Genomic DNA, 23,369 nt, shown 5'->3' with positions numbered 1-23,369 from the left:
TTGTATTTTATACAATTGTATAAATTGTACAATTGTATTTCCACCATAAATTGTGGAAAGAGTGGAAATTTTTGTGCGTGATCTACTGACGACGTGAAAATCAAAGAACACAATGATCAACACAATCTACCAAGAGCAGTACAAATTAGTGTCTGGTTTAAGACATGCATTTTTGTGTGGTAAATGATGGCACAAATACCAGTAAATTGACAAGTGCAAACCTTAGTAAATCACCTTGCGTGATTCATTAAAGGGGGGGTGAAACACTCAGTTTCAGTCAATCTCATGTCAATCTTGAGTACCTATAGAGTAGTATTGCATCCTTCATATCTCCGAAAAGTCTTTCGTTTTATTATATTTGTAAAAGAAATATGGGCTGTACCGAGTCTTTCCGGAAAAAAACGAGCGCCTGGAGGCGTATCGTGTGGGCGGAGCTAAAGAATGACATAAGCGCAAAGCGGTGACGTCCTCAAGCGTGGAGAAACCCATCTCAGCTAATAGATATGATCCAGAATCTAATTCGGAGGCTGAAATAGAAACAGCAACAGCAGGACGTCCGTCTCTGTGGTATGTACTGTATTTAGAGGCCTGTCAACATGACATGATTCGGTTTATGGACTATTGTATGCGACCAAACCTTAGTAGCAAGCAAAACGGTTTTGCACGTCAGAGTAGTGAAACGTTATAAGTTACATAGAACAGCAATGAAGTCCGTTAGTGCATTTGAATGACGAAGCACGCGATCGTGTCGTTTACTGATGTTTACTCACGCGACGATAAGCACAGCACAGACATTTGAAGCAGTTTTACTTACCGGCTGCTTCCAAAGCAGGACCGAACCTTTATCGCTGGGACGGCTCTGTCAAAAACACACTTCTTGGAGTGTGGAGATCCACTTTGCGATGCGACTGAAGCATTTCTGCGTTCAAATCAGTTCAAATGCAGCGCTGCCTTCCCGGAATGCTGTGCTGAAGCGTTGAAGTCGCTTAATGTCAAAGTGGAGGAATGAAGTGGAGCGTGGCGCGGACTATTACCGACATAAGTGTTCACGGACGACTGGATCTGCAGCTGAGAGCAGTTTACTGTTTACAGCGTGCATTTCCTCTCTCGCGCTAGTGACGCGCGCGCGCACCCTACCGGGAGAAGAGCCCGTACGGCCCATACAAGGACCTTCCGATCTATTAACGTCAAGTAGACCCATACTCGAAAAAAACTCTCAGAAACTTGTGAGAAACCAGAAGGAGTATTTTTGACACAGAAATACTCCATCAAACGTCCAACATTAGTTTTTGAAACTTTGACTATGTTTAGGATGGGAATCCAAGTCTTTAAAGGTGTAAAAAGCTCAGTATGCATGAAACAGCATTTCACCCCCCCTTTAAATACTCTCCTCCCATAAATTTTACATCTGAAAGGGAAACTCCAACAAATGGATATGCAATAAGGTAATCTGCAAAAATAACCCTATGCATGTCTTTTCAGGGCTAATTTTTCACTGTGTGTATTTTAGTACTTCCTGAAAGTAGTTTTGTAACGCCAAAATGAGGTTTGTGCTGGTATTAAAAATATGTTAGTAAATTAGCTAGGCCCTTAATGTTAATCTAGTTGTTTTATTTATTAGATAAATAGCTTAAAGGGTTAGTTCACCCAAAAATTAAACTTCTACTAAACTAAACGGCGACAAGAATAGTTTTTGTGTGCAAAAAACCCCTAAATAACGATTTATATAGTGATGGCCGATTTCAAAAGACCACTTCGTAAAGCTTCAAACTGTTAAAGGGTTAGTTCACCCAAAAATTAAATAAATTTCATTAATGACTCACCCTAATGTCGTTCCACACCCGTAAGACCTCTGTTCATCTTCAGAACACAGTTTAAGATTATTTTATATTATCTAAGTGTAGGCACACTTTACTGTCCATGTCCAGAAAGCGAATAAAAACATCATCCAAGTAGTCCATATGTGACATCAGTTAGTTAATTAGAATCTCTTGAAGCATTGAAATTACGGAACAGTGTGGAACAACAATAGAGTCATTAATGACATAAATTTCATTTTTTGGTGAACTAACCCTTTAAGCTTGGAACAAGAAATGTGTTCGTTTTCTCGTGGTGGAAAGAACAAGAGCAGAGTTCGTTCTGGCCAGTGGATTCCATACTTTACGAGAAAAGCAAGTGCCTACCTTCTGCGTTTTGCCGCATTAACCCCGCCCACTTAAAATGTCTGACCAATCACACAATAGTTCTCGGACACCCTCAAGAGAAAAGTTCTGCTCAGGAGCTGTGTCGAGAACAAGCTGCGAGAACTGCCAAACCAGGGCTGCGAGAACAAAATGACGTAATTTTGTTCTCCCAGCCCTGGGAGCAAGTATGTTGCAGCCTTTATGAATCAGTGTATCGAATCAGCGGTTCGGATCGCCAAAGTCTCGTGATTTCAGCAGTTTGACGGTTTGACACACAATCCGAATCATGAATCGATACGCTGATTCCTTAATCTCCGAGGCTTCAGGAGAAGTGTTTTGAAATTGGCCATATAAGTCGTTATTTAGTTGTTGTTTTTTGCACAAAAAAACTATTCTCGTCACTTTATAAAATTATTGTAGAACTAGGGATGTTAACCGATGACCGTTTGACCGATGGTTGACCGTATCAATGCTAACCAATCAAAGTTGTCGGTTAAAAAAAAAAGTCTCTAAATTAGGCTATTATAGACAGTGGACTAAACGCTACTACGGTTAGCCATCTCATTCCAAAATATTTTTGTGTGAAGTGAACAAATCCCTCACACTCAATTTTTCATAACTCGCCTGTTTGTACTTAATAAACCAATAAAAACATTTGGCGCGAGGTCACAGCGTTTGGGTTTGCGTGCTCACAAGGTTTGCAAAAAGTAAACACTCGAGGTTAGAGCCAGGGCAGACGACAGTATGAAAAGCGTCATTCCGCATAAGATGGGCTTACATTTGGAAATATATTACATCTACATTTCAGTGGTAACACATAAGCTGTTGATCATCATCTTTCTTTATTATTGTTAGCACTACCTTGAACTAAAGCGGCGTCTCTTCTGAGCTGTCATTTTCTTAAATGAGCCGCAGCAATGTTACAAATGAGCTTCTAAAGTTAGACAAATGGCTTTATTTTTAACGCGATCCATTTGTTTGTCGATTACAAACAAGCTCCTCGGCGCCACGTTTGCGGGACTCATGTTACGCGATGTAGAGGATTTAAAAAAAGTGACGGGCACCGGGACAGTGTGTGTGAGCGGGAGGCAGGGCAGAGCGATCATAGAGAGATGCGACTGAGTTGTGAGATTGCAGGCGTGGCTCGTGGCTGTTATGTCAAATAGCGCAGCATATTTTAAACTAATTGGTAAACCGGTTTCAACCAGCTAATGAGGCTCGGTGTTTGGTCAAGAAAATTTTTAATTTTTGCCATCCCTAGGACTTTGTAACAACGTCTTTAGTACCTTTTATGGGTCTTGAGAGAGGAAATGTCATTGGTGTCAATGGAGGCCTTTCTGAGCCATCGGATTTCATCAAAAATATCTTAATTTGTGTTCCGAAGATGAACGGAGGTCATATGGGTGTCGAGCGGCATGAGGGTGAGTAGTTAATGACAGAATTTTCAATTTTGGATGAACTAACATCTTAAGGAAAGATTAAGTAAAAAGTGCTGTTGAAGAAAGGTATACAATTTGATGAAATATTACAAACACAAATGCTTTCAGACAGAAATAATCACGTTCTTAAAGGGATAGTTTACCCAAAAATGAAAGTTCTGTCATTATTTATTCACCATTATGTAGCTCATAAGAATTTTCTTTCTTCTGTTGACAACAAAGACCTGATTATAAAATAACGTGTCTCTCTTTTACACACAATGAGAGTGAATGATGACAATAGTATCAGCAATATTTAGAAGCTTTCATATGGATTCAAAGGACTTAAGAAGTTCATAGACAAAATAGACATAATAAGTTATGCACACGAATTATATAGCAATTCATTTTGTTTGACAGAACAAGTCTTTCACTGTAATTGCATGGATGCTTCATCACTCAGTCTTTTCTCCACCAATCAGCTGTTGTGTGGTGGGCGCTCTGGAGCAATATGGCTGCCGTCGCATCATACAGGTAGATGCTGCACATTGGTGGTGGTTTGAGGAGATTCCCCCTTCAATGTAAAGCACTTTGAGTGCCTTGAAAAGCGCTATATAAATCGAACAAATTATTATTATTAATTATTATGAAAGGTGAATGATGGTGAATGATGGCAAAATTTGAAACATGTGAAATAAAATGTGTATTAAAGACAGCAAATAGTCTATGTAAAAAATATTCTAATGTCATGCAGACATTTTATTCTAAAAGAAGATTTGTATTGCTTATGCAAATGGTCAGTGCTCAAAAAAAGCACTGAATGTTTGGTGCACTGAATGTCTTTATCTAATGCATTCAGATCTGTGAGGGCGCAAGAGTTAAAACACATCTTAATGCTAATTTCATCTGCAAGAAAACTATCTTTGACTTGATTTGCTGATAAAACTTTTCATTCTTTGGTTATATGAGACTTTATTTTTACTAACATAAGTCATCAATTGTTGGGCTCACAAATCGAACTGAGCTGCTTAGCATGGAACGAGCGGTTCCAATGGAATCTAAATGGAATCCTGATGCAACCCTGATGGAATCCAAATGGAATTTGCAAAAACAATGAATGCAAAGGGTGACAGTGCAACGCTAACAGTTCAGACGGAATCTCAAAGTTCAATTCCATATGAATGAGTTGTATAGCTATCCAGCACCTACAGCACTTTAAGCACTTGTCTGTGTCTTTGCTAGTCTCTAGGCAGCTTTTAACAGTGATGAAGTCCTAACGAAATTTGAAGTGAGTGAGTGTGGGGGGTGTCTCTTTGCTGGCCAGTGTGATCTGGTGCACTTAATGGAGATGAAAGTGGGTGTCTGGAGTGTCAGTGTGCAGGGACAGCGTGATCAATGTGTGCTGCCATCGAGGACTTGGAGATGTTCCACCATCCAACTGCTGCATCATTCAATGCAACTCCCACCCACGCAGCTCCGTACAACACCTAGTCGCACGGAGTCAGATGGCATAAAGTCATGTCCACATCACAGCCTGTTCTGGCCAGGAGCTGTGCCCTTGGCTAGCTTGTAAATGAAGCAAGCTCAATATAATCAGACTTGGAACGTTTCTCTATAAATAAAGATTGTATTCACTGCAAACCCTATGATAGTGTGTTAAAGTACATGAACACAAGCCAGGCCTCCCTGCATCATCCAATCTGAGAATCACATCAGTACCCACTGGCAGAGTATGCAGGTACACCCATCTAAAATCTCACCATGACCAGTGTGGTGGTAGTTTATGCACTAGATTCACACACCGTTTTTCTTTAGTTTTTTTAAGGTTCAAATACAAATACATTACTGTTGAAAAGTTTTTTTTTTTTTATATATCTTTATGCTCTGAAAGTTGCATTTATTTATGTTTTTAAAAATACAGTGAAAACAGAAACGTGAAAAGTTTTCTATTTTAAAATGTCCTTTATTCCTGTGATCAAAGCTGCATTTTCAGCATCATTACTCCAGTCTTTAGTGTCTCATAATCCTTCAGAAATCATGCTAATATGATGATGTGATGCTCAAGATAAATTTCTTATTATTCTCAACGTTGAAAACAGTTATGCTGCTTCATATTTTTGTGGATTTTCTTTTTGTTTCAAGATTCTTTGTATAAGAGAATGTTCTAAAGAGCAGCATTTACTTGAAAGAGAAATCTTTTGAATTTTTTTTTTTTCTAAATGTCATTACTGTCACTTTTGGATAATTACAAATCTTGCTAACCTCAAAACTGTAGTGTTATTATTATACATTATTATTAAATTACCAACAAAAACATTTTAATGTTTTCAAATGACATATTGTATTAAATTAATATAGTTAAAAAATCATTACATGAAATATATCATATTTTTCCACATGCATTTGGCCGTATTAACGTTAAGAGATTTGTTCTGATAGCGGATTTAAAATGACAACTATGCAAATTGATGAAAATTTACATTTCTATTTTTTACTTGGTGCTCTACAAATGTTTGAACAGAAAAAAAAGTGGAAAATGTATATAAAATCTGTGATCACAATCTCTCTCAGAGCAAATATAAGAGCTTGCCAAATCAAGAAAGTACTCTAACGACTCCATTACAAGTTCAAGTCAACAATTCCAATGTGACTTGATTATCTGATTTTAATTTATACTGAATGTAGACTCAAAAATGCACTAGTCCTTATCTGAGTGATATGCCAGTAAAAAACAAGAAACAGATTTATAAGAGCAATCACGTAAAAAAAGAAAATCTAAATTAATTTTAACACCCTTAAAATTGCAATAAATCAAGGTTGACACAACAGCCTCTTAAAAGTCTACAAACACTAAAGTCTTTGAATGATGTAAAATACATCATTCAAAAAAGGTATTTACGATATAATGGATAAATAAAATAATCTTGACTAAAAAAAAAGTGAAAGCCTACTTGCACTGGACTTGCTGGTTACTTTCAGCCTCATCACCAGCTGCCGTCATGAACTCATACATAATCTCATGAAATTAAATACCTGCAATTCAAAAACTAACATTTGCGCCAAGTAGCCTTGTTCGCAACTTTGGGTGGGTAAGGGCAAAATGCACGTACACTCACCTAAAGGAATATTAGGAACACCTTTTCAATTTCTCATTAATGCAATTATCTAATCAACCAATCACATGGCAGTTGCATCAATGCATTTAGGGGTGTGGTCCAGGTAAAGACAATCTCCTGAACTCCAAATTGAATGTCAGAATGCGAAAGAAAGTAGATTTAAGCAATTTTGAGAGTGGCATGGTTGTTGGTGCCAGACTGGCCGGTCTGAGTATTTCACAATCTGCTCAGTTACTGTGATTTTCACGGACAACTATTTCTAGGGTTTACATAGAATGGTGTGAAAAGGGAAAAACATCCAGTATGCAGCAGTCGTGTGGGTGAAAATGCCTTGTTGATGCTAGAGGTCAGAGGAGAATGGGCCGACTGATTCAAGCAGATAGAAGAGCAACTTTGACTGAAATAACCACTCGTTACAACCGAGGTATGCAGCAAAGCATTTGTGAAGCCACAACACGCACAACCTTGAGGCGGATGGGCTACAACAGCAGAAGACCCCACCGGGTACCACTCATCTCCACTACAATTAGGAAAAAGAGGCTACAATTTGCACAAGCTTACCAAAATTGGACAGTTGAAGACTGGAAAAATGTTGCCTTTTCTCGATTTCTGTTGAGACATTTAGATGGTAGAGTCAGAATTTGGCGTAAACAGAATGAGAACATGGATCCATCATGCCTTGTTACCACTGTGCAGGCTGGTGGTGGTGGTGTAATGGTGTGGGGGATGTTTTCTTGACGGACTTTAGTCCCCTTAGTGCCAATTGAGCATTGTTTAAATGCCACGGCCTACCTGAGCATTGTTTCTGACCATGTCCATCCCTTTATGACCACCATGTATCCATCCTCTGATGGCTATTTCAAGCATAAACTAAAATGGCCCCCACAGTCACCAGATCTCAACCCAATAGAGCATCTTTGGCATGTGGTTGAACGGGAGCTTTGTGCCCTGTATGTGCATCCCACAAATCTCCATCAACTACAAGATGCTATCCTATCAATATGGGCCAACATTTATAAAGAATGCTTTCAGCACCTTGTTGAATCAATGCCACTGAGAATTAAGGAAGTTCTGAAGGCGAAAGGGGGTCAAACACAGTATTAGTATGGTGTTCCTAATAATCCTTTAGGTGAGTGTAGTACGTTCAGTGCACTGTAGGTAGCAATATCACTTCTTTTGCAGGAGAATTAAACTGTCAGTGCCATGCAAAATGTAACGAGAAATTGCATTACTGTCACAGATAGATCGGAATTGGAGGAAAGAGTACATATACTTGCTAAAAAATGTAATCAAGCAGAGACTGCTGGTATCTTTGATACTCATTCAACAACAAAGTAGCCAAAAGGATAATTAAAGGGATAGTTCGCCTTAAATTAGAATTTGATGTTTATCTGCTTTCCCCCAGTGCATCCAAGATATAGTTGACTTTGTATCTTCAGTAGAACACAAATGAAGACTTTTAACTCCAACTGTTGAAGTCTGTCATTTGTATAATGCATGTGAATGGTAACACATAAGAGTATGAGAACTATGTGTGTAAAAAAAAAACCATGCACATACAATCCTTATTAAACCCTGCGGTTTGGGACGACACATTGATGTCTATAGACACAAAAATATTAGCCTGGATGCCAGCCGAACTTAGCCCCGCCCACAACATTTTTAGGTCGGGCGGTTCGGTCTGGACTCGATCCATAGGGGAGTAAATATCCCCGAACAGAAACTGTTCGGACCAATGAAATCATCAGGGCGGGCTTTAGACGATGACGGACAGATGATCAACAGTAACGTAATCATGCACATCATCAAAGGGGCTTGGATTATATTTGTTCGAATCCTAAACGGAGAGCTTGTTTGTATATGCATTCACCTTCACAATTTCTCTCAGAAATTATGATCATGTTGGTAAGTAACTGTGTATCATTCAATTCTTTTATTTTTTTACAACACCAGCTAAGATCGTTTATTCCAGCGGGCAAGCAGACAGGGTTGCCAAGTTTTTACAACAAAACCCACCATCTACTAGCCCTAATAGCTTCTCGGGGGGGTTCTCTGGGGAAAAAAAGGTGTTTGGGGGGTAAAATGTGCGTTATTTTGGCAAGGTTGCCTGCTAAAATTCGCACTCATGGGTCTATATATCGCATAATAGTCGCTTCAACCTGCGAACTGGAAAACAACCCGTGGAAAAAATGCGGACATGGCAACACAGTGCAGTTGAGCTCTGTTGACATTTGACAACTAACGTAATGCGTCGCTTCGTTGCTCTAATTGGTTGTAGGTCTATCCAATTGATGTCTTTCCTGGTTCAGTTGAAACGCGCCCCATAATCACAGCCCAATGGAGCAGTATCAGACTCATATTCTGACTAGAATTGAGTATGACCACGTCAGGCTACAAAACAATCAGTTTGTTCAAGAAACCGAACAGTATTTATATAATTTTTTACCTCTAATACACCATTATGTCCAGCAGCCAGCAGGTCTGTACACGATATGGCGTAGAGATAGTGTAGATATGCGAGAGATGAGTACATTGACCTCACTTACTGGAAGTGATCGCAAATCTTCATTTGTGTTCTACTGAAGAAACAAAGTCACCTATATCTTGGATGCCCTGGGGGTAAGCAGATAAACATCAAATTTTCATTTTTGGGTGAACTATCTCATTAAGTACAGGAACTAATTGCATCTACTCTATACTTTACACCACTGGTTTTGTGTGACATGCATCAGACAGCCTTGTTTTAGTGGTTAATGGGACGGTTGGCTGGCGTGCCATCTGAGCCTAAGATGCCTAACAACAGCGGGGCAATTCTTCTTAATAAAACCATCATAGGCGAGACATTCACATGCAAGGATGTACACAGTCACAGACCTGTGTAAAATTGTTAAAGGCGTTCCCTGACACTTGTGTGCGCTTTCACACAATGACATTGAGAGCAATTGCATCAGCAGTGTGTGTTGTGGGAGTGTGTGGGTAATGAGCAGACTGTCTCGAAGGAGCAGACAGGTGATCCTGCCAAAGCACACATGAGAACCAGTCTCGCAGCCAAGCTTTAACATTCTGGAAGACAATGAGAACACGCCGCTCATTTCAATAGTACACAGTGATAAAGAAAGCACAGGTCGTCACCACAGAGAGATGGAGGAAATGTGCGGAGGGCTCTGAGTCTTACAGTGTCCCCGTGAGAAAAAAAATGGCAGAGATGAAAAACTGTAAGTCATGTCATGTAGGATGGACTAGGTCAGGGATCTCCTCTGCGTCGTCATGGTAACACACCCGGCAACCGAGAGTAAGTTTTGCCTCATGCTGTCTCCTAACTACTGATTGGCCAGAGAGGAAGAAAGGGAGAGGGAGGAAGAAAAAGAGAGAATGTACAAATGGAAAAAGCAGACTGATTAAACCACAATAAACTTCAATTAAAATGAGTGCTGAACCTATGGCGATTATCCAAATATAATGGTGATTTTCCAAAAAACATATTGTTAACGAGATTGTATTCCACACAATCTTAGACAATATATGTTGTGCCAAAAACATAAATATTTAAAAAGAATTCAATACAATTTACCCTCCTTATAATTAAAAAGGATTTTTAATCATGTATCTTTAAAGGTGAACTCTTCTTTATGTTGTGATGGACAATATTGTATTTGTCTAGGGCCCTGTAGATGAGGGAGACACATTCTTGTTTATACCTAGCCTTTTAATCCATCTCTTTTGTCCACTTTCAACCACTTCTGTCCTGATGTCTTCGAGGGGAGGGTCTATGGGCAGGTAAATATATGGGCTTTTTTTCCAGATCTTTTAATCTAATGGAAAAAATAAGCTCTTTCCATATGAACGTGACTAGAGATGATGGAAAAACATACAACGCTTGCTTTTCTCGTAATATTTACGCATTAGTAGGTGGTCTATTGTGTCTGTTTTAATGCTTTTGACCACACGAGCATCTACACTATCAAACAATCCAGGCGAATCCTTTTTCGACTACCTCTGGAAGTGGTCGAAAGTGGACAAGCTCCAAGCTTTTAGACCCTGTTTACACCTGTATTTAGCGTCATCTAGTTGTGATCAGATTGACCAAAACTTAAAATACCAAATGGAAACAAGGGTGAGGACTTGTGGTTTTAAGCAAAGCAAGAGCAACAACTGAGTATTAATTAACTGATCACATGATTTCAACATGGTGAACCATAAGGCAACCCACTCCAGGTATAATACTTGTTTTTTGTTAGGCTATAAAGGCCACTGTTGTCTGACTCATGTGTATTTAACCTTTTTAAATCTGTTTGTTAGGACATGTAAACACTTGATCAGATTTTTTTTTTAAAAGTGCAATGACGTAGAAATGGCCTAATGACGGATGATGTATGGAAGCTGTTGTTGTAAATGACTGTTGTGTCATTCTAATAGGGATGGGCACATCAATACTACAGTATCGATACTCATTACTTATTTGGTATCAATACCTTTTTAAAAATCAATGATATTAAAATTATATTAATACAAAACCGGGGTTTTTGCATCAATGCATTTCAAATGTTTTAAGTATTTCTTTGTTTGTGCCAAAACACCCCTGACATGTTTAGCTGGCCTGTGTCACATGTCTGTGAGAAGCGAGCGTCTAGCCATGCACAGTCACACAGAGAGACTCACTTCTGCCTTAAACAGAGAGAAAGATAGAGAGAATGGCAGAAAGCAAATGTAGTTTAGTGTGCTGCTGCTTTTCACCTGTAAACAAATATACAGCAAAATGCAATGCATGGAAATTCATGAAATATATTTATTCATATTTGTAATAATAAATTAATAACATAATTTATTAATATTTAAAGCACAATATTTCCACCTATATTAGCAGACACATTTTTATGTAATTGTGATCATATTTTTTTTAATAGATGTGTTATTAATGGCCAGTATGTGTCATTTTATGTAGGTAATGAGTGTATGATTTCCCCCCATAAAAATTAACATTATTTAGAAAAATCACATACCCATTTGAAGGGGTCATATAATGGTACATGCACTTTTACAAGTTGATTGTATGGAAATGTGTGTTGGCAGTGCCTGTTCACAACCATCCTATAATGATAAAAATCCATCCAGTGTTTGTTTTTGTTTTTTTAAATCTCCTTATATGTTTTCCCCTTTCTCAAATCAAGCCTTCCGACCATGACAAGCCGTCACACGGTCAGATGCCCCACCCACGACTGTTGATTGACAGCAACGTTTCAACACAGACCCGCCCTGAGCGAGTTATCATCACAGTCCGCCATTGTTAATACGCTGGAGCAGAATGCCATCTAAGTGATTGTGGTGTTCTGTTATTGGTGTAATAATGAACACAGCAGCCATTCTGATGTTCCTAAATCCGAACCGCTGAAGACTGAGTTTTGTTTTCGAAGGTAATATTCCCCCCGATCAACGTTGATGCTTTTATGTTTGCACGAATCCTCTCAACAGACTTCTTTATAAACGAGGGTCAGTATAAAGCAGGTTTGGCTAAGAAGCTGCTCCTGAAAAAAGGATCGGTACCAACTACAACTGCACCTCCAGAACAAGTGAGTGTAACGTTTGAATCGCTTGCATGCTTCACGATGAATGCAGCTAAAGTTTACAGGGTAAGTTACATTACACGTTCTCAATATAATTCATAATCCCACGTTTATAATGAACAACGCATTATGGTTATTGTGTTATTACAAACTCTGTACGATGGTGAAAAAAAAATATTGTTGTAACAGTTATTATACTACATAGATAACGTTATGCATCACTGACAAGCCAACATTTACCAATAAAACGTTTTGGCATTAGCTGTAACACTATTCTGTCAATAAACTAACCTATACATCAGTAAACAAATAGCAGTCGGATCTCACTACACTAACATTACCCTGCCGGTACATACAAACATAGATCTTGACATTACGTTCAGAAACGCCCTGTTTGGCGTTATTTGACAAATTTCGTTGGGGCTGTCATCTTGTTCCGGGTCCGACTCCGGTTCAAATTGATACAGTTGCATAGATGTGTCCTCAGAGACTCCCGTTGACATTTCCTCAGCTGTTGTCAAGGCAACACTCCACGTGTGTTGTGTCATACTGCCCCACAGAACAAAGGGGGCGGGGTGAGCAAAGCTCATTATCATTTAAAGTCGCATGCACTGAAATGGCTTGCTGAAAACAGCTGTTTTTGTAAAAGGAGTGTTTTCTTACAATACTACTGAGAATTTTTAATTAAAGTATATTACAAAGTTTTCATTTAGACACCAAAGAATCATATTAACTTGGCAAAAGGGCATTATATGACCCCCTTTAAGAAATAATCAGTATCATTATTGTTAAAATTTTAACAAAAAGTATCAGTGTCATTATCGCATCGAATTAGAAAAGTTTGGTATCACCCATTCCTACATTCTTAAATTCTCAGTTCACTTGTGGTTTGAAGTGGTGCAGGACAATGTCATCCCAGAAATCCTTGCTTCAGTCTATCATATACACATTGTTTGTTTTGGTTGTTGGAAGGGGCATTTTTACTTTTAATGTGCTCATCATCTCCTAATTAGGACACAAAATAGATAAATATTTAGAAACAGAGGATGGCTAGTATGTGCGAACATTATGTTATTCTGTGTAAATGTAGCTATCTTTGCAAAAGATTTATATTTTTATTTAAATGCAAATCTATTTATTTACAAGCCAGACCCACATCAAGATGATTGGTCTGGAAACTCACCATTGACAGGGCTCAATTTCGAGGGGCGGGATAAATGATTGTCTTTCAAATTCCCTCTGCACGCAATAGGATGGCGCTTAAACCAACCAGAGCAACGGGAAGTGGAGCTAGTAGATAGATTAAACTTTCGCCGTATCCGGTCGGCAAAACTCAGAACACATCTTCCCTTTTTAAAGGTCCCATTCTTCGCGTGTTTTCGAAGCTTTGATTATGTTTACAGTGTGCAATATAACAGAGTTCATGTTTCGCGTTTTAAAAAAAACAGTATTTTTTCACACAATTTACTTATCTGTATACCGGTGTTTCCTCTGTCCTAAAAACGGCCTGATGATTTCCTTGTACTATGAAGTCCCTCCTTCAAAAATACGTAACGAGTTCTGATTAGGCCAGCGCTTCCCGCGCTGTGATTGGACAGCAGCTTAGCACGTTGCCCGGAAAGGTCCCGTCTCTTACCATAACGTGTAGATATGATACGCGCGCTCAATGTTATTGCAAAAATGTCTATATTGCCTTATCAATTTGAGTCGGAATCAGACCCGGAGAATATCGAAGACGATCGATTACAACCTGCTCAGGAAAGACATTTGCTGAATGTTTCAGAATGGTAAGCTGTCTATTCAGTAGTTTAAACTGATCATTACAAACACCAACAATCGATGGTGTCTGAATGAATTACTACACTTTTATATGCTAAATTTTTCAGATTAGTTTCAATTACCATCTAACGTTAGTTAACAAAGCTAAACAGCGTTGCACTTTGTGTCATGAGTTACATAAACTGTTAAACGGACCAACTTAAATAATAAAATTCACTTACCGGTTGTCCACCATAAACAACGCCTTCTCCAGACAAAGAGGGAACTGCGTCATCTTTTAAGAATAATCTTTCTGCGAATCCGGCATTAAACTGATTGAGATTGAGGAAGCAGTCCTCAGCAAAATGTGCTGCACATAGTTTTAAATTGTGATTATAATTTTCCGAAACCGAGTTAAACATAAACTGTAGCCATTGATCTCTACGTACATCGTCCGTGGGAAGGCCAAACAAAGGTGATTTGACTCCGGGATGAAAATAACAGCGTTTCAATGGCATGGCGACAAACACACTCTACAAAAACAACACTTCCTATTCTCGACCTGCGAGAGCAAAAGGACCACGCCCTCCGAATTTGCGTGTTCTTGTGGGTGGAGGGTTCCTCAACAAACGGTTTTAGTTTCGTCATTAAAGCAGGAAGTGCAGGGCTGTAGTCCAAACCGGCCGTTCGCTGTAGGCTTTGAAAGGGAACTTCTGTTAAATAAAATATCTCGCTTGGCATTGAACTTTGAGCTTTACAATTGTACAGGTATTATTTATGCTCTTACAGCAACATTACACAATAACTAAAGTTTGAAAGATGGAATCGCAAAGAATGGGACCTTTAAGAATGACTTCAGTGCCGTTCTTTGTTCTTTTCTCAGAGAAAAGCTTAACTCCAAGTTTTCCAGAGTCGCGGTCAAAGCTGATTCGAAAGACCGCCGTTCGCCAGTTTCTGTGTTTACTAGTAGCACGCAAATGCAACTCTGCCGTCATCATGTTAAGCCCCACCCAACGACTCCATACACGATGTGATTGGCCTGACTAGTTTGGTTTTTACAGCTCAGAAGTGTATTGAGAGTTGCTAGACGACACTCACGGCAGATTAGATTTGCTGCCACTAGGGTGCGTCTAGATTTCTAGGCTAGAAAAAAGTACCAGTTTCCATAAAAATATTAAGCATGACAACTGTTTTCAACATTGATAATAATGTTTCTTGAGCAGTTAATCGTCATATTAGAATGATTTCTGAAGGATTATGTGACACTGAAGACTGGAGTAATGATGCTGAAAATTCAGCTTCGCCATCACAGAATTAATTGCATTTTAAAACATATTAAATAAAATATATATGCGGCCTTAGATACCTTCAAAATCATTAAAAAATTACCCCCATGCTTTTGATTGGTACTTTAGTATTCTTTTATTGCAAAAGAGCAAGGAAAATTGTGTTTTCCAAATGTCCCCATTAAACGTACTTCCTGGAACAGTGTCTCTCAGTGTCCATTTAGTTGTCCTATTTTCTAAAAATAGCTTTTCAACTCATGTTCATGTGAATAAGATGCAGTCAATGACAGTACCTGCTGATTTCGTTTTTCAGACAGAAGCATGTGCTACATCAATAACTGAATCAAATTTACATAGAGTAGCTGACTGCCTAATTCATGCATCCCTGGTACGTTTTCAAACCAAACCAGATTAATGGTCAACGAAAAGCAAAAAAGCAAGACATTGTGCATAAGGGTCTAGTGGAAAAAAGGACAGAACAGCAGCCATTAGGGGATGTCGATAAATTAGAAGAGATGTGGAGGTGTGGAGGGGTGCAGAGGAGAGAGTGGCTTGCGGGGATGAGATTGGATGTGGAGATAAAAGCTGAATTTTTAAACATAAAAAAATTGCAATGATTGTGACTGAAGTGCACTCAACACCTTACCAATACAAGATTTGTACCTTTTTTTGAACTGCCTTTTTTTTTTGCATGTTTCTATGCTGTTGCTAGGGTGTTCTGGGTGCTTACTGAGTGGTTGCTGATGATTTGCTCTTTTTTTATTCTCCTCAACTAAAAAAATTGCTTGGTCAGATCACCTAGAAAAGTGATGCACCTGAAACGAGCATGTGAGCACGTTTCTCTGCAAGCTTTTTATTATAGAGGTATCGCATGCAAAGGCTTGTTTTGTGTGTGGAAAAGTCTCAAGGATTTTTGTTTTTGTTTTTATAAATGCCACATAAAATTACTATGAAATCAAAATCAATAATTCAAGAGATTCAAGAAGCATTATAAAACAGTGCAACATGCAGTACACTGATTACATACAGCACTAACCTGAAACAGATACCATTTAAATAATATTTCCTCAAAATGAAAGAACGCAGACATAACGCAGATGAAATACATATGTAATAGTTTATAGATTAACTATATAGATTGTTTATGTTGCTATTCTAAGTGTGGTTGGTTTACTAAGGGTTTTGCGAAATTATACACAGACCTGTTCGGTGAAGCAGTAAATAAAACACGGTTCCTGACCAATCAGCATCAAGGACCAGAACCAAAAAGTTTATTTATTTCACTAATTGCATTCAAAAAGTGAAACTTGTATATTATATTCATTTATTACACACAGACTGATATTAGCTAATGTTTATTTTGATGATTATAACTAAGGAAAATCGCAAAATCTCGCAAAAATTAGAATTATCAATAAGAATAAAACCAATACAAAAAGAAGAAATCTTTGCCAACTGAAAAATATGAACATGAAAAGTATGAGCAGGTACAGCACTCAATACTTAGTTGGGGTTTACCATGGTTCTTAAACCAGGTACTGGTTGTTTTGGCACTGTGTGCAGGTGCCAAGTCCTGTTGTAAAATGAAATCTGAATCTCCATAAAGTTGGTCAGCAGCAGGAAGCATTAAGTGCTCTAAAACTTCCTGGTATATGGCTGCATTGACCTTTGACCTCAGAAAACACAATGGCACCCCAAACCATCACGGATTTTGGAAACTTTACACTGGACCTCAAGCAAAGTGGATTGTGTGCCTCTCCTCTCTTTCGCCAGACTATTTTAAAATTGACTTTCATCAGAGAAGATAACTTTGGACCACTCAGCAGTCCTTTTTGTCATCAGCCCAGACGAGACACTTCTGACGCTACAAGGAATGCGACAGCTGAAACCCATGTCTTGATAATGTGCATAGTGGTTCGTGAAGCACTGACTCCAGCTGCAGTCAAATCTTTGTGAATCTCCCCCATATTTTTGAATGGCTTTTGTTTCACAATCCTCTCCAGGGTGTGGTTATACCTATTGCTTGAACACATTTTTCTACCACATCTTTTCCTTCCCTTCGCCTCTCTATTAATGTGCTTGGACACAGAGCTCGGTGAACAGCCAGCCTCTTTTGCAATAACCTTTTGTGCCTTGCCCTTCTTGTGCAAGGTGTCAATGGTCGTCTTTTGGACAACTGTCAAGTCAGCAGTCTTCCCCATGATTGTGTAGCCTACAGAACTAGACTGAGAGACCATTTAAAGGCCTTTGCAGGTGTTTTGAGTTAATTAGCTGATTAGAGGGTGGCACCAGGTGTCTTCAGTATTGAACCTTTACACAATATTCAAATTTTCAGAGATACTGAATTTGGGATTTGTCTTAGCTGTCAGTTACAATCATCAAAATGAAGTAGAGAAATAAACATTTGAAATTTACTATTCTGTGTTTAAAGAATGAATATAATATACAAGTTTCCCTTTTTGAATGGAATTAGTGAAATAAATAAATAATTTTGATGATATTCTAATTATATGACCAGCACCTGTACGTTTTATAATTTAAATGATTCATCCATACAACTCTTTTTTTTTTCTTACATGCATCCTTGTAATTTTTCTTCCCCTTCCCTTACAACAACATGTCTTCTCTGATGACGTGTGCACAGTAATCGAGGTGGGACAACCTGACGCTCAAATGCGATCGCAACAATTAGCAAATGACAACAACCTAATCAATGTCATTGTCCACCTAACAAAATCAAGTTCTGCACTACATGCTTTTCTTATTCATGAAGCCGTATGACTCTGATATATGTCCAATAGTGAAGAAAAGACTATTGCGATTTCCGTTTCATGCCAACTTTAAGTGCACCTCTTCTTAGCACTTCAGCAGGCACCACACATACACAAGATTATGAAGAATAAACAGCAAACAGTTCTCTTTTTTATTTCCTCTAGCTTTTGTCTCTCTCAGTCATAACAGCAATCTAACCCAGAGTATTTAGATAGTGACGACTGGCTGCTTACACTGTACTAATTAAAACAATCAAACAATTGGATGAACAATTAATCTACACAGGTCACTGGCACCAAGTACTAACAACTGCAACTCAGTTCATAGGGATTATTACTGTATCCAGTCAGCTGGCGCTGTTGCTAGGCCTCATGTAGCTTTCTCTCTCTCTCTCTCACTCCTCCTCATCCTGAGCTCCCCCACACTTGCTGCCCACAGCCAAAAAATGGCCAAATAATACATTCTAGCTCAATAAAAGAGGAGACAGCTGCTGCACTCAGACAGAGAAGGCCTTGTCTAGCTCTTTCACTGCACATAAACACATAAGCAGAGACATAAACACACAAACACATTTGTTGTGCTCATAGCTCAATGCTCAGCGTCACAGTTAATGTGAGTCCTGATTGGCCCACAGCTCCAGAGAGTTGCTTCCTAAGATTAAAATGGACAATCAGAAGATAAAAGGTCTAACATTTCAGATTATAAATCATCAAATCACCTAAAGACAAAAAAAATTCACCCAAAATGTTTGTCAGCATTTACTTATCAAAATAAGTTCAAAATCTCTAATATTTTATTCACAAAAGGAGATAATATTTAATGTACTGGTTATCGTTCATGCAATTACAATGAATGGGGACTGAGGATTGCACTAAAAAAATACTCAAAAGCTCCAAGAATGCATCATAAAAGTAATTAGTATGACTTTTTTAAAGTTTTCTAATTGCATATAACTGATTTGTGAAAGGATAACATTAAATTGTTATTTACTAAAAATGCTTTCCTGTAACTCAAACAGTAGAGCATGGTGCTAGCAAAGCCAAGGTCATGAGTTCAATTCCCAGGGAAAGCAAGAACTGACAAAAATGTAAAATGTGTACCTTAAAATGCAATGTAAGTCACTTTGGATAAAAGCGTCTGCAAAATGCATAAATGTAAATGGAAAAAATGTTAACATCCACCAATGATGTTCTATTCATTCATTAATCATTTTTGTTTAATGAATCAGTTGATCTGATTCACATCAGTCTGAATTATACATTTATAAATCTGCTCTAGTTCCTACTTTTCAGACAGATTTTTGGCAAATAACTTAAACTTCTGTGATGGCAAATCGGAATTTTCAGCATCATTACTCCAGTCTTCAGTGTCACACGAAATAATTTAAATATGCTGATTTTTTGCTCAAGAAACATTTCCAAATATTATCAATATTGGAAACAGTTGTGAGTTAATGATGGCGGAATTGACAGAACTGTTCCTTTAAATGTTGTGCATTATTTAAACGCAAAAAGAAACAAACATTACCATGGATTATTTTGGAGATAATCCAACAGTATTAGTTTGGTTTGTTGATGGTCATGGTAATCCAAGCACTTTGGAGTACCATGTAAATACCTGTAACACATTCCCAGCATTCATTTGTAGTTAATCAATATGTCATAATGACATATCGAAAAAAAAGAATGTGACGTAACTAACTGATCCCAGACAGTGATTGCAGTGTTTTACGATGAAACAAACATACACTCAAAGGGTGATTTCAAGACATCAGCAGGAAAGAGACCACTACTCAGCAAAAGAGCTAAATATTCTGTGTGAGTATAATCTGCACTTAAACACCAAATAATGCTCCTTATAGTTAATTTATCACAGTGCAGTAATGTGTGCATGTGGATTTACCTTTAGTGAGTCGAAACAGGCGATGACACGGCCGTTCTCCACATGGCATGTGCGAGAGGGGTGAGCAAACTTGCACTCTGTGTCCGAGCGAGAGCAGGTTCCTCGCTGGAACTCTCTGCACACCTCCAGCGTCAGCCACTTGGTGTCGCGGCCCATGGTCACATTGACGGCCATGGCGTTCCCTCGGTGAGTGGCGGGTGAGCGGAGGGCTTGGGTGGGGTAGCCAGGCGTGATAAAGCAATGAGCACAGTGGCGAGGAGATCCTCAGACTACCAGCCTAGAGATGAAAACCAAACTCTCTTATTGACAGGTAGGGGGCATAGTCTAGTGATCAACCAAAGGGCAAGTATGAGGAGAATATGAGATTAGTTTAAAGTCAGGTAGGGAGCGCGACGAATCGAGAGTGCTGAGGTGGGGTAGGTCACTGTGACATGCTGTGGTGCATCTTCGGCTGCCTTCCAGGAAAACGAGGCATTAAAAGTAAAGTAGAGCGGCACTTTCTATTTGTCTGCAGTGGTCGTCCCACTGTCTAGACTCACCCACTGGAGCACTGGGTTTAAAATAGCTCTCTCACATTGATGTGAAGCGGACTCTCTCTAATTTTAGGCTTCCGAAACCCCCTGCCCTGTTGCCATAGCCGCAGAAGTCCCTAAAGATGCTTGCATGTCTGGGTCACAAGGGATGGAGAGACTGCAGAAGTGAGGGGAGAAACACTTTGAAAACCCAAAAGGGAAACTAATCGACTGGTGTCCTTGTATTATAAGACGAAATGGCGAGCAGGCAAAGTTGAAATCGAGGAAGAGGCAAATGGGTTGATTGACTGTCAGGGTGAAATATAGCCCAAGCCAAGGCCAAGCGCACACGCTCGCTCAAGTCAGCGGGGAAAAGAGCGTTCCGAAGCAGAGACCAGCCAGGATGGGAGTGCGGACACAGAGGAGGGCTTCCGCAGCATCCAGATGAGGCACTTTATGGTGATGCAAGTCTTCTTTTACTTGAATCGCTTTCTCATCCCTCCTGCTTTTCCTGCATTCCTTTCATCGCACTGTGACGTGTCCTCACACACTTCTAAGAGTCCTCTTGCAGCAGGAGAACCTATCTTTGCGAAAAGACACAAAAAACAAAGTCAGCAAAACTCAGTTAAAACGCCTTGTCCTGTTCAGAACTGCAAACACACTTTGTAAAAGGAATATTTTGCAAAACACAAGCAATAAAAGTACAAAATAACAAGGCAAATGCCTGAAGCCGCAGATGTTCATGTTGCAAACCTGTAACTGGGGAATACAGAGGTGAGCGACAAACAGAGGCTGAAAGCGCATGGCAGAAAGCGCAAGTGAGAGAGTGCACGAGAGGTAGAGGAGGAGTGCAGACAGGAGGCAGGCAGCAATGCAAAGGCTGTGTCTTGATTAAGAGATAGAGGGAGGGAAAAGAAGGAGGAGGCAAAGAAAGGGACAGAGAGAGAGAGAGAGAGAGAGAGAGAGAGAGAGAGAGAGAGAGAGAGAGAGAGAGCACATGAGAGACAGCAACGTCACTTTATGACTTCGAGGGAAGATCGAAGTTACAGAAAGTTAGCGCAAAACAAAACGCCGCTCATTGCGGAGGCCATAAACTATTTGGCAATTGCAAATCTCAGCATTCAGGATCTGAACGCTGCTTTTGTGAGACAAAAAGGAAGTAGAGCAGCTGAGAGGAAGGGCAAATCCCCATAGCTGCAGCTGCTGAGCACGGAACACTGCAACAGCCAATCAGCAACTGCGATGCAACCGGGCAAGGTAGATCGGCCAATCGGGAGGAGCCTAATATATCAATCGTTAGTCTCCCCACCCTCTTTGTCATTGCATTGCTCCTTGGCTGAATCCGAAGGAGAGTGGCTCTCTTGCTTCCCTGGAGCGCTAACGGATAAGGTTTTAACGTATAGGCAATCGCTGCACCGTCTCGTTGGAGTCACAGGTGGGAGGATGAAGGGAAAAGAAAGGAGAAGTGAATGGATCGTTATCGCATTCATTCAACGCGCGTGGCAAGGGTGGAGAAGTGAAATACAGGGGGCGGTGCCACAGGGGGATGTGAGTGGGTGTCTTGGGTGGGTCTGACAGCTGATATGTGGTCCCCTGAGAGAGGAAAGAGACAGTACAGTGAAGAATAATCAATGCTATGATGACCAAGCACACTCGAACTGATGCAAGAGGGAGGGAGGGATGGCTTAACAAATAAAAGGACGCGAAAATGAAAACAAATAAAGCAGAGGTGAATGAGCAGACAGTGAAGGGATTAGAGGAGAGGTTAAGGCAGATATTATCTGTCCCTGTGTCTCACAGCGACAGACACAGACGGAGGAGGGGGGGCACGCAGAAACGGTCCAGAAGGAGAACAATGCGGTGAGGGGAAGAGGGAGATCGGGAGAGAAAATGAGGGAGAGAGAGGATAGAAATTGAATTAATGACACCCACCTCCAGATACAAGAACAAAGGCACTAAATGCAGTGCAATGTAACACCAGGCAAAGCAGAAAGTAGGTTTTACAGCAGGCTGATGTGCGCACCCTCCCCCAATATCAGCCCTACAGTAAGATCGATGAAGACGCCCCCCCAGGGAACGCAGACCTGCATTGAGCTGTTTGTCAGCACTGAAGTTAGCACATCTCTGTCTCTGAGCAGCATGGTACCTCAGCCACACCTGCTTCCTGCATGCACAGTGAAAGGCCAATTATCTCATTTCTATGCAAGCAGGTGAACAGAGAGGTGATCCGTGAAGAGAACATGTGGCCATGACGTCAGTCGCCGTGTCTGATTCCCTCCACAAACGCCCCTATTACCTTAATATGTAGTACAAGCGTTGCCCTCCCAACGATCGCTAATCCCCCTCGCAATGATAATCATCGTTATTTTCCAAATTGGATGATTTTTATCTTCATGGCTTGCAAAGCTAACGATCACACGCACCCCGAAACAATGGGACCTCTTATACATAGATGTGTTGAACTGATTTTACATTGTGATGAAGTAAATTATTAATGCAAAGTAGACTGGCAAAACACAATCAGACTAGTCGATGTAGGTCTGGCCTAGTTATTACAACCTGTATTTACTGTACAGGCATAAAAGCAGATAACACTAGATTAGAAGAAAGGTATATCGTTTCATCTAGAAGGATGAGTGAAAAAAAAGTGAAAAAGCAAGACAATCTGTGTTGGCAAAGCTACGTTGACAGTAAATTGCCATGGTTACTTAAGTTAAACTATTTAAAGAGCTAACTAGTTATTAACTAGTTAATTAATTTATTTATTTATTTAACAAAATACAATTATGAATCATTCACAATAAGATCAATAACATGCATTTGGAAAATAGTTTTAACTCGAAGTGATCATTAGATTATGG

General features: G+C 39.6%; 1 protein-coding gene across 6 annotated transcripts in view; it reads right to left on the bottom strand.

The window, feature by feature from the left end:
• mbnl3 (muscleblind-like splicing regulator 3) overlaps nt 1-23,369 on the bottom strand; it is a 67,620-nt gene that overhangs the window by 28,764 nt on the left and 15,487 nt on the right. For all 6 annotated transcript variants that reach the window (XM_067457683.1, XM_067457678.1, XM_067457677.1 and 3 more), the window contains exon 2: nt 19,997-21,092. In XM_067457683.1, coding sequence (XP_067313784.1) covers nt 19,997-20,170 — 174 coding nt within the window. In that variant the 5' untranslated portion in view covers nt 20,171-21,092. The remainder of the gene's footprint in view (nt 1-19,996; nt 21,093-23,369) is intronic.

The sequence above is a fragment of the Pseudorasbora parva genome, chromosome 11 (assembly GCF_024679245.1).
Source record: "Pseudorasbora parva isolate DD20220531a chromosome 11, ASM2467924v1, whole genome shotgun sequence".
Classification (NCBI taxonomy): domain Eukaryota; kingdom Metazoa; phylum Chordata; class Actinopteri; order Cypriniformes; family Gobionidae; genus Pseudorasbora; species Pseudorasbora parva.
The sequence above is the reverse complement of the archived record's forward strand: the minus strand, read 5'-3'. Positions and strand labels throughout refer to the sequence as shown.